Source organism: Pyrgilauda ruficollis, unplaced genomic scaffold (genome assembly GCF_017590135.1).
Source record: "Pyrgilauda ruficollis isolate IOZ18807 unplaced genomic scaffold, ASM1759013v1 scaffold62, whole genome shotgun sequence".
NCBI classification, from domain to species: Eukaryota; Metazoa; Chordata; class Aves; order Passeriformes; family Passeridae; genus Pyrgilauda; species Pyrgilauda ruficollis.
In genome coordinates this window covers 3,262,339-3,277,338 of record NW_024527933.1, presented here as the reverse complement: position 1 = coordinate 3,277,338, position 15,000 = coordinate 3,262,339, and the positions used below count along the sequence as shown (strand labels likewise).

Genomic DNA, 15,000 nt, shown 5'->3' with positions numbered 1-15,000 from the left:
GCTTGTGGCAACCTTTGCCCCTGGAGCCCAAAAGAGCAATGCCTCCCTCACACACTCCCTGACTAATGCAGTGCTCAGACTTGCAAAATGTCGTCAGCACACCAGTGAGACCTGCAGCAGAACATGTCACAGAGTAACTCCAAACTGAAGTTCCATCCTTAGATTTCTATTTATAACATCAACTCCATTTCAAGCCATCCAGAGTTTAAACTCTAATTAGAGCATGCTAAAATATTCCTCTTGTTGTTATCTTGACAATAAATTTAACAGTCCTACAAAACCAAACTCGGACCTCTGCCCCATTTTACATTCTTTTCGGTGAATGAGAAAAAGCTTAAAGTAACTACAGAAACAAAGAAGGTGCCAGAAGGCAGAGGCAGGCAGCGTTACCGCTGCAGGAATTACAGGGGCCCCACTCCGCTCTCCCACGGCTGTGGAGCAGCTGGGACCACCCACGGCAGGGCTGGGGTCTCGCGGTCCAGCCTGGCCATCCTCGGGCTCAGGACTACCCCCTGGGCCAGGACTGGGACTGCTAAGGAGCTGCATCCTCCTCATCCCGACCCAGCTCGCTGAGGCGCCGTCGGGGCCCTCCAGGAGGCTGGAAGGCAGCAGCCGGGTACGTACCAGAATTTGGTGTGGTGGGGGAGTTGGTCTGGTTGTTCTGGACAGCCGCGGCCACGGCGTGCGCTGCAGTCACGGCCGTCTTTGCCGCGTAGAGATTGGCTTCCTCCTGGAACTTCCCAATGTTCTTCTTGTACCTGATTCTCTTATTGCCAAACCAGTTGGACACCTGCAGTGGAGAGAGGTGGGAAGGGTGAAGGACACAAAGTGCTTGGCTGGGCAGAGCAGGATCCCTTTGAGATGTCATTCTGAGACGCCAGGAACACGACCCGTACCTGCTGCAGGTAACTGAGCACTAACCCGGATCAGTTAAACGTCACCATGGGGCTGAGCTGCCCTGGCTCTGCTGCTCTCTTGGCAAACTGAGGCACAGCAAGTGACTGATGACTGCACGTATCCCGGAGCTTGCTGTACCACAGCATTGTCCCCCACCACCATGGGCCATTTGTCAGCAAAACTGGTGCAAGACCCAGAAAGCTGCTCAGGGGGGACCAAGGTCCGGTTGACTGAGGGCGAGCGGGCAGTGAGAGCAATTGTTCTTTATTTTTGGGCTGGAACAACCTTGGCAGCCCACTCACAGAATAGTGTTTGGTTGGCTGAAAATGAAAGGAATCATATAAATCAATAATGGTTGAAAAGTCACTTTGTCATGTCCCTTTGAAGATGCTGTACTGAAGCCAAGGTGGCTCCCAGGGCACCGGCTATTAACCCGCACAGGGGTCACGCCTGGAGCCGCTCAGGGAAGTTTGTACAATCTTGCTTAGGGGCTTTGTTTAACTTCAGCTGCTGTAACAGAGCTCCTAAATAACAAACCCAGTTTGGAACATGGACAATGGCCAACACGACAGAGACAATAAAAGAACAACTCCAGCTCTGAAGGGGAAGGGACCAGTGACAGCCCAGTTGTTATCAGGCAGCCACAGGGCATAGCAGGGGCTGGGGTCCTGTCACAGCACCCACTTCAGGATCCTGCTGAGGCAGGAGTCAAATCCTGCTGTATTTGATGCAGCACAGGCTTTTGTTTAACCACAATTAATGGAAAACCTCTGGCCTTTACCAGTAATATGGAAGGCACCTTATATATCCCGCTCCCCTGATAATACTCCACCATATTCTATATATTGCACTTAATATCACCTTGTCAGTCAGGGAAGCAATAATACATTAATGAAACCCAGCAAATAATTATTGTGTACAATCAGATTATGCTTTATTAACAGTATCATAATTGAGGAATCTCTGCACATCAACTGTATTGTCCATGGATGTGCACGAGACCCCTCTGTTTATGCACGCCCCTGGACCAATCAAACAACAGCCATCACTAATAAAGGTTTATTTAATTCTCACAGTAAAATTTTAATATCACCAGCAGCCTGGGGAAGCCTCAGTGAGTGGATTTGCTTGACATCAGATCGTTTCCATTCTGCTAGTCCCAATACTTCTTAATCTTTAATATCAAGGCAATTAAAATTAATGGCCACTCATCCAGAGCCACTGTGGGCAGTGTTTCCTTGACATCAATTGTTTGATGGGATTACCTAGAGGTTAAACTAACAAGCAAGGTTTAATTGGAAGCAATGAGAGGAGCAGTGCTCGTACGTTATGTTTAACCCGCACACCACATCTAAATGAATATCCAGAAATGTTAAACTCCTCCTCACACGAGCCGTGGCACTGGGGCTGCCGCAGGAGCCGCAGCAGCCCGGGGGTGCCACAGGCACTGCCCCCTCCCCTCTGCCCAGGGACCCTTTGTGCTCCCGTGACACACAGTGCAGGGCAGAGCGGGCCCCAGCCCAGGGAACGTGGGGACACCCAGGGACACCCGGGGACACGCGGGGACACGCGGGGGCTGCAGCTGGGAGAGCATGGCTGACATGGGCAGCTGGACCTGGCCAGGACAGGGCCAGGGCACTGCTCCAGCAGGCTGTGCCAGGCAGGATTTAAGATCCCTGCCCACCTGGAGCACACCTCACCTGGCTTGTGCTGCAGGCACTGCCATGGTCCCAGGGAAGTCCTGGGTGCAGGGGCTGGGTTCCTGTCAGCGCCGGGACCCAGCTCCTCACCCAGCCCCGTGCTCACCCCAAACATGGAAGTTGTCTCCATTGTGAGCTGCCTCACAGCACATTTTTTATTAAAACAAACTATCTCTTCACATAAAAAAAACAATGAACATCTTTCTCCTCCTGATCATTGAAGGCCAATTAATTAATTGGGCTTAATTGTATATTACATTTCAAACAATACTGTTGCACTGATTTATCATGTTAATTGCAACGTTAAATAAAAAGACAATAAATTATTACTGAAATCATCAAGATGCCTAATGTGGGATTTGGGATGGGGCAGGCCTGCCTCGTGTCTCCAGAGTGGGTGATTTCCTGGGATAAATCAGTGCTCATTCGGCAAGGACACAGCTGACACAAGAGCATCGCTGCTGGAACTGGGGAGCTACAGATTCATGGATCGTGGAAATCTTTCCACTGTGTCTCCATGTTTGTAGCACACAGTCTGTGTTCCACACCTAAGACATGGTACAAACCAGAAAATGTTAAAAATCAGTGTTGCACAATTACAGTCTGTGATCTAAACCCAGGAATTTTACCTCCAGAACTATTTCATTATGCTGCAGCTCTTTTCCTTGCTCCCCACATGAAGTCCAGGGGTAAGAGCCCCTCCATCCACAGTTTTCCCTGTCCACCTGCTCACAGAAACACTCAGCAGCAGAAGGAGCCAGAGGGGTGCTGGAAACCAGCTCCTGCATCCTTTCTTTAAAACAATGTTAAATATATTCCCTTGTCAACCACATCCTTCTTTTGTTTGAAGCGGTGAAAAATGTTATTGCTGTAGTGCAGTGCCCCGCTCTGAGCACTGGCTGTGCCCTCTCTCCAGCCCGTGTGATGGACTGATGGTCGTTTGTGACACCCTGGAAGAGGCTCATCTGCAAAAGTATAAAACATCAGCCTCGCAGCCATGGTAGGGGAGAACAGACAATACAGTTTATCTCCCTCCAACGTGTGCTGATGGGGTGGCTCTAAATTACAGCCGACAATCTTCTCTGCTAAGGACATTTTTTTTCCCCAGAATTACCTTTTCCGCACTCTTAAAAATGAAATTGTGTGAGGTGTTCATCTTAATAAATAGTATGTCTTTATGCTTTTCTTGAAAAACCTTCTCTACATATTATTTTAAACACCGATATCAAAACTGAAACCATCGATCTCCCACCTGCAATGAAACGATTCTGGGAGACAATTTTCTTTGCAGCTTAGTAAAGTGCCATGGCAGCAGGATTTCCAGTCAGCAGCTTAATCTGGGGGGAGGATGACCCAAAACACTCGCTAATTAAGTGTTTGAGGGAGAAAATGTTCTGCCATGAATCTGCCCCCAGCGTGTACAAAGCACTGACAGTACAAGAGAGAAACACTTGGGATCATCGTTAGGAGAGGCTACAGAGGAGCCTGGCTCAGCCAGAGAAAGGACAAAGCCTCTTCATCAAAGGCAAGCCAACAGCTCCAGAGTTTGGAAAGCCATCCCTTAATGTTATTTATTCCTTTTTCCAGCTCTTTGGCCCTCCAGGGTATTTGCAGCACAGGAGGTAAATGGGGCATGGTGACAGGCACGGCAAGGTCCAAGGGACACTTGGTCAAGGCTGAAAATACACACACTTACAGATCTTCCATGAAAGCCCTGAGCAAGGTGCAGCTCAGGCACTTCCTTGGATGTCATGCTTGTCCCCTGCCATGCTGCTCCTGCCAGGGTTTCAATGACTGCTCAATTCACTCCAAGTTCTGGATTGCATCCTCTGAGTTCTGCTGTCAGTCACCAGAGCAGTGTGTGGGGGCTGCTCTTTAGTGCCTGCTTAGAGCTCCTCTGCTACATGGCCTCAAAAATATACATCCTTTTCAGCCCAATTCCACCTACAAAATACCAACTAACCCTGCAGTGCTGCCATGCAGCCTCTGGAAGTGCCTTTGGAAATCAAAGATTAGAATACCCATGGTATTCATGCACTCTAGCTGTGACAGCAGATCCATCAGGAGCTCAAGCAGCCAGCTGATCACAGGCACTCCCTCTCTCTCATACATGCTCCTCTCCCATTACATGATACATGGCCCCATTTCCAGGCTTTGCCATATCCACCCGAGTTTTCCAAGTCATTTATATCATCTTGCCAGAGTGTAGTTCCAGCCATGCCAAGGGCCCAGCCCTGCATCCCTGGTGCCAGGCTGGGTGGGCAGCACTGCCCTGGGACCAGGCTGGAAACGTCACCCAGCAGGGCTGAGGCTGCTGGATGCACTGCTATGGAGGGCACAATGCAGCTACTCCCATCGCTCACTCAGACTTCCTAATGGATTCAAGAAACAACTAATTCATGTCTGTATCAAATATTAAAAAGACAAACCTATATTCCTGTCACAGGCTCTCTGCCACTGCTCGGTTGTTGGACCATCTGCCTGCCTTTTATTTCATTCTACAGCATATACATTAAATCTTATCAAACAACCAATTAAGAAAGAAATCAGATCTATTAGCACTAGAAGCAATCAGTTATGGCTTCTCAAATGTTCCATCTCATTTCCTACAGTCACTTCAGCCTTATCTTGATCTGTCTTTTTATCTGTCCACACCAAGGAATCACTGAGCCCCTCCCTGCCAGGCACTCACCACTGGGAGCAGAGGGAACAGCTCTTCAGCAGGTCTGGTGGGCTTTTTCACATGTCATCTTGCCCCACTTCATTAACCAACACTGAAGAATTTTTGGTTTAAGTTGGTGTTGGTGGCGTGGCCTCTCCTAACCATACAGCAGGCTGCCTTGGATCACGCTGAAGATTTCTGGACGCCGCTTACCGAAGGAATTGCCACAAAGCATCTCGTGCCAAGGACTGAAACCAGCAGCAAGATTAAGGCTGCAGAGCACAGTGCCCTGTGCTCTCAGGCTGTTTGGCTGGTCCCAGCATCCCCAGCAGCCGCAGGGATGCCTGAGGGCACGGGAGAGCAGCCCAGCAGCCACCACGGGCTGCAGTGCTTGTGTGATGCCAAGGGCGAGGGAGGAGCAATGCGAGAGGGAACAAGCTGTGCAATTTCCCTCAAAAACTTCCTGCCCGTCACCACAGCTATTTGTAAATGGACTGGGAGAAGATGCCTCCCTCCCCACCCTGTACCTTCCCTGGCACTGAGCACAGGCCCTTCCCACCCCAGTCGGAGTGGGGCGTGTGTTGTGTGTGCCAAGGAACAGGCAAGGACACAGCAAGGCACACACACGTGCCCTGGGGCACTTCTGCCAGGGCTGCTGCTGTGGGTGCAGCCAAAGTCAAGCAATTCCAAATTTGGAGGAGCTGGGCATACTTTCATTTGAAAGTCTTCAATAAAGTGCCTGAATTTTTCATGCATTCAATGGAGGCCTATAAAGTAAATCTCAACTCAGGTCTTAATTATAAAGCTAAAGGTTGCGTTGCTAATCATGCCAATACTGCAGCCTGCAATCATTAATAGTTAACACACGCGCCGCAGGCACCATTCCTCTCAAGGAGCTGAAATATTGATAAGGGAGCTGAGGGAGCAGGGAGCAGCCAGCACACCGGCCCTCGCCACAGGGGCAGGGTGGCTGGAGAACTTGGAGACAGCTGGGCACTTCCCTGCCACACAAGCTCAAGTTCTTCCCCAGGCTGTGCAAGCCACATTTGTGTGAGGATAACTGGGGTTTCTAGCAAACATACAGGCCACGTGGAATGCCAAGAGGTGTTCTGCTTTTTGAGCTGCCTGGTGAAGGAAAACTCGGTGGTGTCTTCAGCCTGAGCACTGCTGCAAGACGCCAGTCTGAGCTGCACAGGTATTTTGGCCCACAGGGAAAGCAGCTGCAGCCAACGACAGCACAGTCCTGGCTGGGGAGGTGCTGGGTTCCTTGCATTAGCTTCACACTAACAGCTGTTACGTGTGGTAAAAGGAGCAAATCTGCCTTATGCAGTTTTGTCACAGAGAAGCCACTTGTGTCACTTCAGCATAGCTAGAAACTGAATTTCTGATTGGCTTAGAAAAACAACTTTGAGCAATCAAAGAAATTTGGATCTATAAAGATAGATCCTAAATTTGTCAATAAACCATCCTTTCCCTGAAATCCTGCTCAGCTGCAACGAATTCAGTGCAGAGCAAGGCTCAGCCAGGAGCCTCACTGCTGTGCAGAGGGAAGGCTGATGTGAAGTGGGGTGCAGACCTTACCCCTTTTTATTTTTATCTTCCTCTCTGTGCACAGCATCTTTGTACCCCAGCACAGCCCCAGCCAGCACAGGCAGGCAGCCTTTCCTGCAGAGCTCAGCCACATCCCGTAGCCCTGCAAACCTCCTCATGTCAACACACAGATACGGAGGGGTGACAGAGGTGCTTTGGGCAGACCCAGCTCTGTACCCCCTGCCTCCACTGGAACCACCTCGCAGAGCCTGAGGGAGGTGCCAGCATTGCAGGGGAACCAGGGGACTGACACGCTCTGGGGGCAGGGGCTCCTCCCTGCTGCTTACCTGTGATACCGTGATGCTGCATTTCTTTGCCAGCTCTTCTTTGGCTTCTTCACTGGGGTAGGGGTTACTGAGGTGGGAGTAAAAATACTCGTTCAAGATTTCTGTGGCTTGTTTACTGAAGTTACGCCTTTTCCGTCTGAAATGAGAAAAGGAAAACACCACTGTTGCTCCAGATGCCAGCAGGTCCCGGGCAGGGTTGGATGGGGAGCAGCAGTGTTCATTTCAAAGCCTCTGCTGCAGCACAGAACAACACAGCAGAGCTGTCCTGGCACCCTGATCCCTCTGGGCTCCCCGACACCGTGGCAGGGAGCAGCAGCAGCAACACCACGTCCTGCACCCAGCCCCAGGGCTCTGGACTCTGCCTCTGCTTCACACCCCCACCTCCCCGCAGGGCTCACCCCACGGGAGCGCAGGCCGTGTTCACCTGCAGCGGCAGAAATGGTGAGGCAGGTGCTGAGCCAGCCGCCTCCCTTGTGGCTCCTCCACTGCTGGGTACACAGCCCGGCCCAGAGCTCCTAGCCCCCCTGTGCCAGCCTGGCAGACCTCCTTCCCCTCCTTCCCTTCAGCACCGGTCAGCTGGGCCCCTGCACAGCTCCCGGGGTGGGGATGCTAAACAGGACGGGGCGGCCGTGCTGCTGTGTCCTCACATGGCCTCCTTGAGCTAATTGGCTTCCAACAGCAAGTGGATTTCAGGGCTTTGTGAGCGAGACCCATCTGTGCCCCGTCCTGCCGTGGGCTGCCCGGGGCCCAGGCGCTGGCCCACACGGGACAGGCCCCACGGGTGTCACCTTGCAGAGAGCACCCCACGAGCTCCAGGAGCCGCAGCCCTCGCCGCGGGCTCGCACGTGGGTTACGGTGGCAGCGCCTGCACAGCTGCAGTGCCATCCCTCCGTGCCAGCGGCTGCGCTCCTTTACAGCACGCTCTGGAAGGCTCCAGTTAAACATTTCCTTGGAGCTCCTTCCCCCAGGGCTGCTGCAATCACCGCCGGCGCCCCAGGCCAGCCGGCAGCCGAGCGCAATCCCCAGCGCGCTCTCGCCGAGTATCACGGTGCTGCTAACTGCACTGTGTCCTGGAGCAGGCAGGCTCCCTCCCTGGAGCTCTGTTTATCTCATTACTATGCTTCCGCTCATTTTGCCTTATTTACCTTCCTCCTTTTTAAAGAAATCACTTTAAAATGTACATCTGCAGGCTCTACCTTTGCGTTCCTGGAGCTCTCCATAGACATCTCCTCCAACTGCCTGCAATTACCCTGATTTCCCACACCTGCCAGTGACCTCCTTGTTAATAACATTATTTTGGTCTTGTTTAGCTCCTCACAGCTTTCAGGTGTGAAGCGTGAGCTGCTGGAGGAGGGAGGCTCCGTGTGGTGCCGGCTGCTCCTCCCTTTTCCACCAGGTCCTGCTCTGCAGACAGGGCCCTGGGAAGGGGACGGGCTGGGGATCACTCTCCCACCTCATCAGGCTTCAAAACAATTCTGACTGTGCCTAAACCCCCCTCCTAACCCCTGTCTGCCCACCTCCTGGCAGCCTGTGGAGCAAGCAGCCCACTCAGGCTGCCGTGGTCCTGGGGACAGGCGTTGAGCTCCAACAGTGGTGCAGGTGCCCAGGGTGGGGAAAACAAGCCCAGTCTTTGCACTAAAATTTGAGAAAATACCTTGTTGCTTCTGAAAGCCTACTGTGAGGGGGTCCCTTCCACAGCAGCTGTGGCTGAAGGTTTTTGTTGGGACAGAGCAGTCTCTCCACCCATCCCTGCTGACACGGGACACCACCCCCAGTATGGCCAGGCTCTCCTGGGCTGCCCAGAAATACTGCTTCCCCCCAAAAAGAGACAGGGGCACTTGCCTCTGCCTTACCTGGCATCAAGGAACCTTGATCTTAGAATCATTACTGCTTCACAAGTGCTTTGTTTGAGCTGCATCTGGATGGAGCTGAATTTTCGATGAATGATGCCCACCATCCTTTCAATCTCCTTGGGAGAAATGGGACGTGTCCGGCTCTGTTCTCTGAGGAGGTTCATTACATGAGTGGTAAATTCATTACACGCCTGTGGAGGAAGAAGAGGCTCAGATGTGGGTTTGTGCTGTCCCACAAGGACACAAGCTCCGACCTGGCTGTTGGGGAAGGCAGCACTGAGGGCTGGGGGACCCTCACATGGCCCATGCGTGTGGCCACAGGATCCCACCCTGTCCAGGAGACCTGCAGCTGTCCTGGGGCAGCCAGGGGAGCCCAGTGAGCTCCTGCCTGCTCATCCCTTTCCCCATTCCCAGCCAGACCCCTGTGGAGAGGAGCAGTGGGACCAGCCCCTGTGCAGCTCAGGCAGGGCAGGGTGGGAGTGGGGACCTGCACTCCTCACAGCCAGGGGGGCAATACCCCGAGCCCTGTGCCTGGGTACCCCCTGCAGCACCCAGGGACCTTTCTGGGTGGTTTCAGTGGCACTGTGCCCCAGCCTGGCCCACGCTGTGTGGCCAGGGCACTGAGGGAAGGCACAGGGAGCCTCCATCACCACTCCCAGACTGTGACATGTTGGTATCAACTTCAGACTGAGCCACCACCAGGATCCCCCTGGTCCGAGCCTCCACACATCCTGCTGTGCTGACTTCCCTTTGCAGGCTGGAACCTGACAAAAACTCTGCTAGCTCCCCTCTTCCCTGTCATGCCAGGCTGCAAAATATGTACGTAATATGTCTGACAACCACATTTTCAAGGATTCTCCAACATTTCAACAGATTATGTGATGGAAGGAGTTAAAAGTGAAAAGTTTATGCATCTAAAAACTCATAATTTCCTATAACATTTGCTGAACGTCTCACAACTTATTAAGTGAAGCCATCTATGAATGCAAATGCTGATTAGCAATTTGGCAATAGCCCAACATTCGCAGAATTCACATAGCTTTTCTTTAAACCAGTAGTTCATACATGATTAATTAGAACATCTCATTTATGTAGTGTGCACTTTAGCTCATTACTCTAAGTAAAATTCGTTAAGTATTTACATTTAGATAATTAAAATCTGGGTACACCCTTAAGAAAGATGCATACACTTCAGGCAAAGTGATTTTTTTTCTTTACACTACTGAAAGTAAATTACAGGCTAATTTACATCCTTGCAGCGCCCGGTGGAGGCGGCGCTCGGCGAGCCCCGGTGCCGAGCCCGCTGCTGCGCCCGGCGCCTGCCAGCCCGGCTGTGCCAGGACTGCCCGAGCTCCAGGGAAGGACCTGGACATTTCTCACCCTCACTTCCCACATTCTTTCTTTCATCAGGGCACAACCCGAGCATGCAGAAGTTGAGGCCCAGCCCTCTGACCAGCAGGACTGATGACACCAGCTTTGGCTCACCCGGGAAATGGGGCACAGAAGGGAGGGGGACACGGGCACCAAAAGGCAGCAGCTCTGATTGTTCCAAAATACAGCTGAACCCAAGAATTTGGCACTGGACGGATGTTCCAGGCACACAGTTTGCCATAAGTCCCCTTCTTTCAGATCCCAGGAATTCAATTTTGAAGTACAATAAAATTGGCTACTGTTGCATTAGAAATATTTTCAGGTATGTCTTATTTCTATAAGAGATTTAGCATCAAAAACTGGAGTTTGAAAAGCAAAAATTATTTTCTTGCTTTCAAGAAGCAAAAACCTTTCCCTGACTTTACTCAACTTGCCTGATGAGACTTGGTTTGGCTACACCTGCTTGGAGAACCTGGGTTTAATTCATCTCCACCAGCACCTCCCCTCTGCAGAGCTGCCTCACACTGCACAGTGGGAGGAAGCTCAGAAGACTCTGATGCTTTGTCTTGTTTCTCTTGTTTATTTATAGTGTCCAAGCTACTTGATCCCTTTTCCAGGACTATTTTTCAGGCCTCTGCTTGGTGCCCGAGACATTATTAATAATGTCAGGTTATAAGTGATGGCCTTGTTAACCTGCTCAGAAACCTTGTAGGAGCAGGGATGCTCCTGCTGCCTCAGTGCTTCATCACGAGTGCACAGGAAAAAGAGAGGAAATGGCCCAAAACAATGTTGAGGGGCAGGCTGGCAGCCAGTGCTCTGTGAGGCTGGTGGTGGCTTCTGAGCTCACACCTCACCCCAATTCGGGGTGAATTCAGGAGACATGTGTGAACTTGGGAAGTGGGTTCCCAGCTGTTCCAGAAGGCCTGGGACCCTTACAGTACTTTTGCCTACAGCAAAAAATGTATTTCAGTGTAATTACAGCAGATAGCTTTCAATATGTCATCTCTGTTATAGGGGCTGTAAATTATGGAAGGCGCTGCCTGTGCGCGGCCATTTCTCCCGGCGCCCGGCGAGGAGCGCTGGGTGATGGCGTGACACACTTTCCATTTCTCTTTCCTTTTTTTTTTTTTTTTTTTTTTTTTTTTTTTTTTTTTTTTTTTTCCCTGAGTGCATTCCCCTGACTGGCAACAAATATCAGGATCAAACTCTGCCTGGAAAGCGTCTCCAGGAAGGCGCTCTGGTTCCTGCTGCCGTTCCATCCGGGCAGGATGGCGGGAGCGGCTCACGCTGCGGGCAGGTGCCAACGCGGGCTCCCCGCTGCAGGAGGGCTCCTGCCTCCCAGAACCTGTGGCGCCAGAGGCTGAGATGCCAAGGCCTGGCTGCCTCTCGGGCACTGCAGTGAGACAAAACAGCAGGAGACAGTTTGCTGCCAGGCTGGGGAAATCATCATATGTCTGTTGAGCAGACGTGGCTGGGTGTCAGGATCCGTGGGGAAGCATGCATGTCTCATCCTCAGCTCTACCTCTCTCTCCTGCTCCAGCAGCATTTGAGCATCCTCCAAAATTTCCTGTGGTGTGGACGGATGGCTGTGAGATTTCAGCCGAAACCTTTGTAAATGGAGCTACAGGGCAAAAAATGCTCCTGCTTCCCCCACATCATTAAACTTATTAGAGTCCAAGGATGTTTGCCAGAAATCGGCTGCAAGCACCGAGCTGCTGCCTCCGTGGCCCAGATCTGCCTGCAGCCTGTGTGCTGTGCCTGTACCAGCCACGTTAATGCCACAGCCACCCCTGTCCCAGCGCTGCACCCGGCGGGGCTCGGGGCTCCACGCAGGACTGCTGGGCCCTGGGGGTCAGGGGAGAACAGCACCTTTGCACAAAGACCCTGACAGGTGTTTGCTCAGTTATTTGTCCTCCACTTGAACAACACAGTGGAAGAGACAGCACAGACCAGGCAGTGCCACTGGCACCTGAGTCACACGGTGCTGCTGGCACCTGGCAGCGTGTGGCAATTCTCAGTGCCAGCGGCGTGGCCGATGTGTGGGGTCACCAGGTCCCAGTGGTGAACACAAACCCACAGGTCTCTGCAGCATGCTCTTCACTCCAAACAAAGGCACTGTGCTGCAATCTGCCTGAAGCAGGATTTCCCTAGTTCCTGTCCCCAAGCCTGGGCCAGGTGCTCTGCTGACGCCTCACTGCCCACTCTCTTCCAGCCTGCTCCAGCTGACCTGCCGTGGCCAAGTCTCGTGCCAGAGTATCCTGCCACCTGCTCCTGTGGGCTGAGATGGCCAAAGCAGCCCTTGTCTGCCTGTGCTCCCCAACTTGCCAGACCTCTGTGTGAGACCTCATCAGGGCAGAGGGTGGCACGGAGTGACAGACATCTCTCCTCCTCTCTGCCTTCTCTGGGCTGGGCAAAGGGGAGAAACACGGGCTTGGGTGCTGCTCTTGTGCAGTTACAGACAACAGAAAACACTCAGACATGCAAGACATGCGTCCTGGCTCCAGCCAGCAGCTCCTTGGAGCTCAACAGACAACAGACTCGCATCGTGGCTGTCTCTGGGCAGAGGGCTGGGGAAGGGGAGGAAGGGTTGTGGTCCAGAGTGGGCAGTGGTGGGCACTGGCAAGCAGAGGAGAGCAGTGTCAGGTACACGAACAACTGAGAGGCTGATGTCTGACCTGTTCATATTTCTCCAGCTCTGTGTGATAGATTTGTCTGATCTGGGTCAATTTGGCTCTGTAATCTGAGTGTTCAATAGAGTTATCTGAAGACCCTCCAGAGGCTGCTGCGGCTGCAGCTGCTGCCGCCGATCCCCCACCTTTCTCCGGACCTGAGACTCCTTCTGCCAGAAGCATATTGTCTAGTCTCATTAGCTGAGGATCGGGAGGGTCTTCCTCCTGGGCTCCTCGGATGCTCAAACCTTGGGCAGAAAAGAGAGAACAAGAGAAAACACAGTCAGTACTTCTGCATCTGCCCGCTCGCTGCCCGCTCGCTGACCGCCTGCCCTCTGTGACACCCCCTGCCCGGGGGCCACGGGCACAGCCCTGCCCCTGCGCCCCAGGGGCACAGCCCTGCCCCAGCCCTGCCCCAGCACCCCAGGGGCACAGCCCTGCCCCTGCCCTGCCCCTGCACCCCACGGGCACAGCCCTGCCCCAGCCCTGCCCCAGCACACCAGCCAGCCCCACCAGACACAGTCCAGCAGTGCCACGGGACCCTCTCTGCTGCCATACACAGCAGGAACAGTACCTGAGTAGGCTGTGCCAGATGTGCCAGCAACACACAGCTGCCAGGCATGGACCTGGGCACCAGCAGGGTGCTCCCTGCACTTGGGGGACAGCACAGGATTCCACACTGACTATCTCAAGGAGGACACACAGCCCATCTCCCAAGATGACCCCCCCACTGGCCAACTTTCCAACTCAAGAAAGCACAAGGCATTAATCTTGCTCTAAAATACACAATTTAAACCTGTCACCTTCATTTAAAACTATAATTCCATATAATTTCATGGGAATAATAAATATGTCTCATCATCTCTTTAAATTATTTCTGTTGCTTGTTCAGAGGTCCACAGGCACAAGCTGGTGATACCACGCATTGTCAGACGTGTCCCTGAGCTGGCACACACGTGTTGGGGACAGCCCTGGCACGGCTCAGGCCACCCATGCTGCAGCCAGGGAAGGTGATGCCACACCTGGGAGTCCCTGCAGCAGCAGGGGTGGTGGTGCCTGGCCAAGGGAGGGCTGCACCCATCCCTCATTGCCTCGTCTGCCAGGCCCCACTGCCTTGGCAGAGCTCCTGGCCTGCAGAGCCCTAACACGGGGGTGATTTCCTTGGTGAGCTGTTCCCCTGTTTGTCACTCTCCTCCTCTGCTCTGCTGTCAGAATGTTCAATAACATCCTGGTTTTAATCCACTCAAGCTCTCCTTCCCTCCTCATAAATGATTTCTGCTGTTGTTTTTCCTTTTAGCTTCTGGACCCTCTTTCAGTCCATGTTTACTGTGCTCTATTCCAGCTGTTATTCCTCAGCTGCATTCCTGCTTTCACTATGGAACTCATCTCCCTCCCAGCATCCCATCACAGTCCCACTCTGCTCCCAAATGCAGATACCTAGCCAAAACCTGCAACAAAATAATTTGGTACAATTGCAGTGATTTCTGCATCATGTACTTCCATCAACAGGCCAAAGTGAGAAGGTTTCATCCAAAGTGACATGATCCACCAGGCTCAAATTAATATTCCAAAGGCCCCACCCTTCTGTATGAACCTGACCCAGGGAGTGAGCAGCCCCCAAGCTTCAGCAGCAGGAGCTGAGGCTGCGCTGAGGCTGCAGGACCGGCCACAGGAGGAAGCTCGGGTGAGGACAGTGACGGAGGCGCTCGGGGTGTCGCACGCGGCGCGGCGCGGCGCGTCTCGGGGGCTGCTGGCACAGGGGTGGCACGCCGCGTTCCTCTCCATCCCACACAATGCTCCCACGCCCAGAGCATCCCGCCCGGAGCGCGGACCCCCGCAGGCAGAGGGATGACAGAGTGTGTGTGGGGACACAACATTTATCCTGCCCCTGAGTGAGACGCATCATTCATTTGAATGGCAAAGCCACGAGTTGATTAACTAATTCTAACAAGAATTAAGCTGTGTGTTAAT

General features: G+C 52.8%; 1 protein-coding gene across 5 annotated transcripts in view; it reads right to left on the bottom strand.

Annotated features, from left to right (window-relative positions):
* Positions 1–15,000, bottom strand: part of PBX3 (PBX homeobox 3) — a 100,716-nt gene that overhangs the window by 5,764 nt on the left and 79,952 nt on the right. For all 5 annotated transcript variants that reach the window (XM_041483940.1, XM_041483941.1, XM_041483938.1 and 2 more), the window contains 4 exons: positions 13,036–13,277; positions 8,990–9,180; positions 7,137–7,272; positions 625–790 (listed from right to left, as the gene is read on the bottom strand). In XM_041483940.1, coding sequence (XP_041339874.1) covers positions 625–790; positions 7,137–7,272; positions 8,990–9,180; positions 13,036–13,277 — 735 coding nt within the window. The remainder of the gene's footprint in view (positions 1–624; positions 791–7,136; positions 7,273–8,989; positions 9,181–13,035; positions 13,278–15,000) is intronic.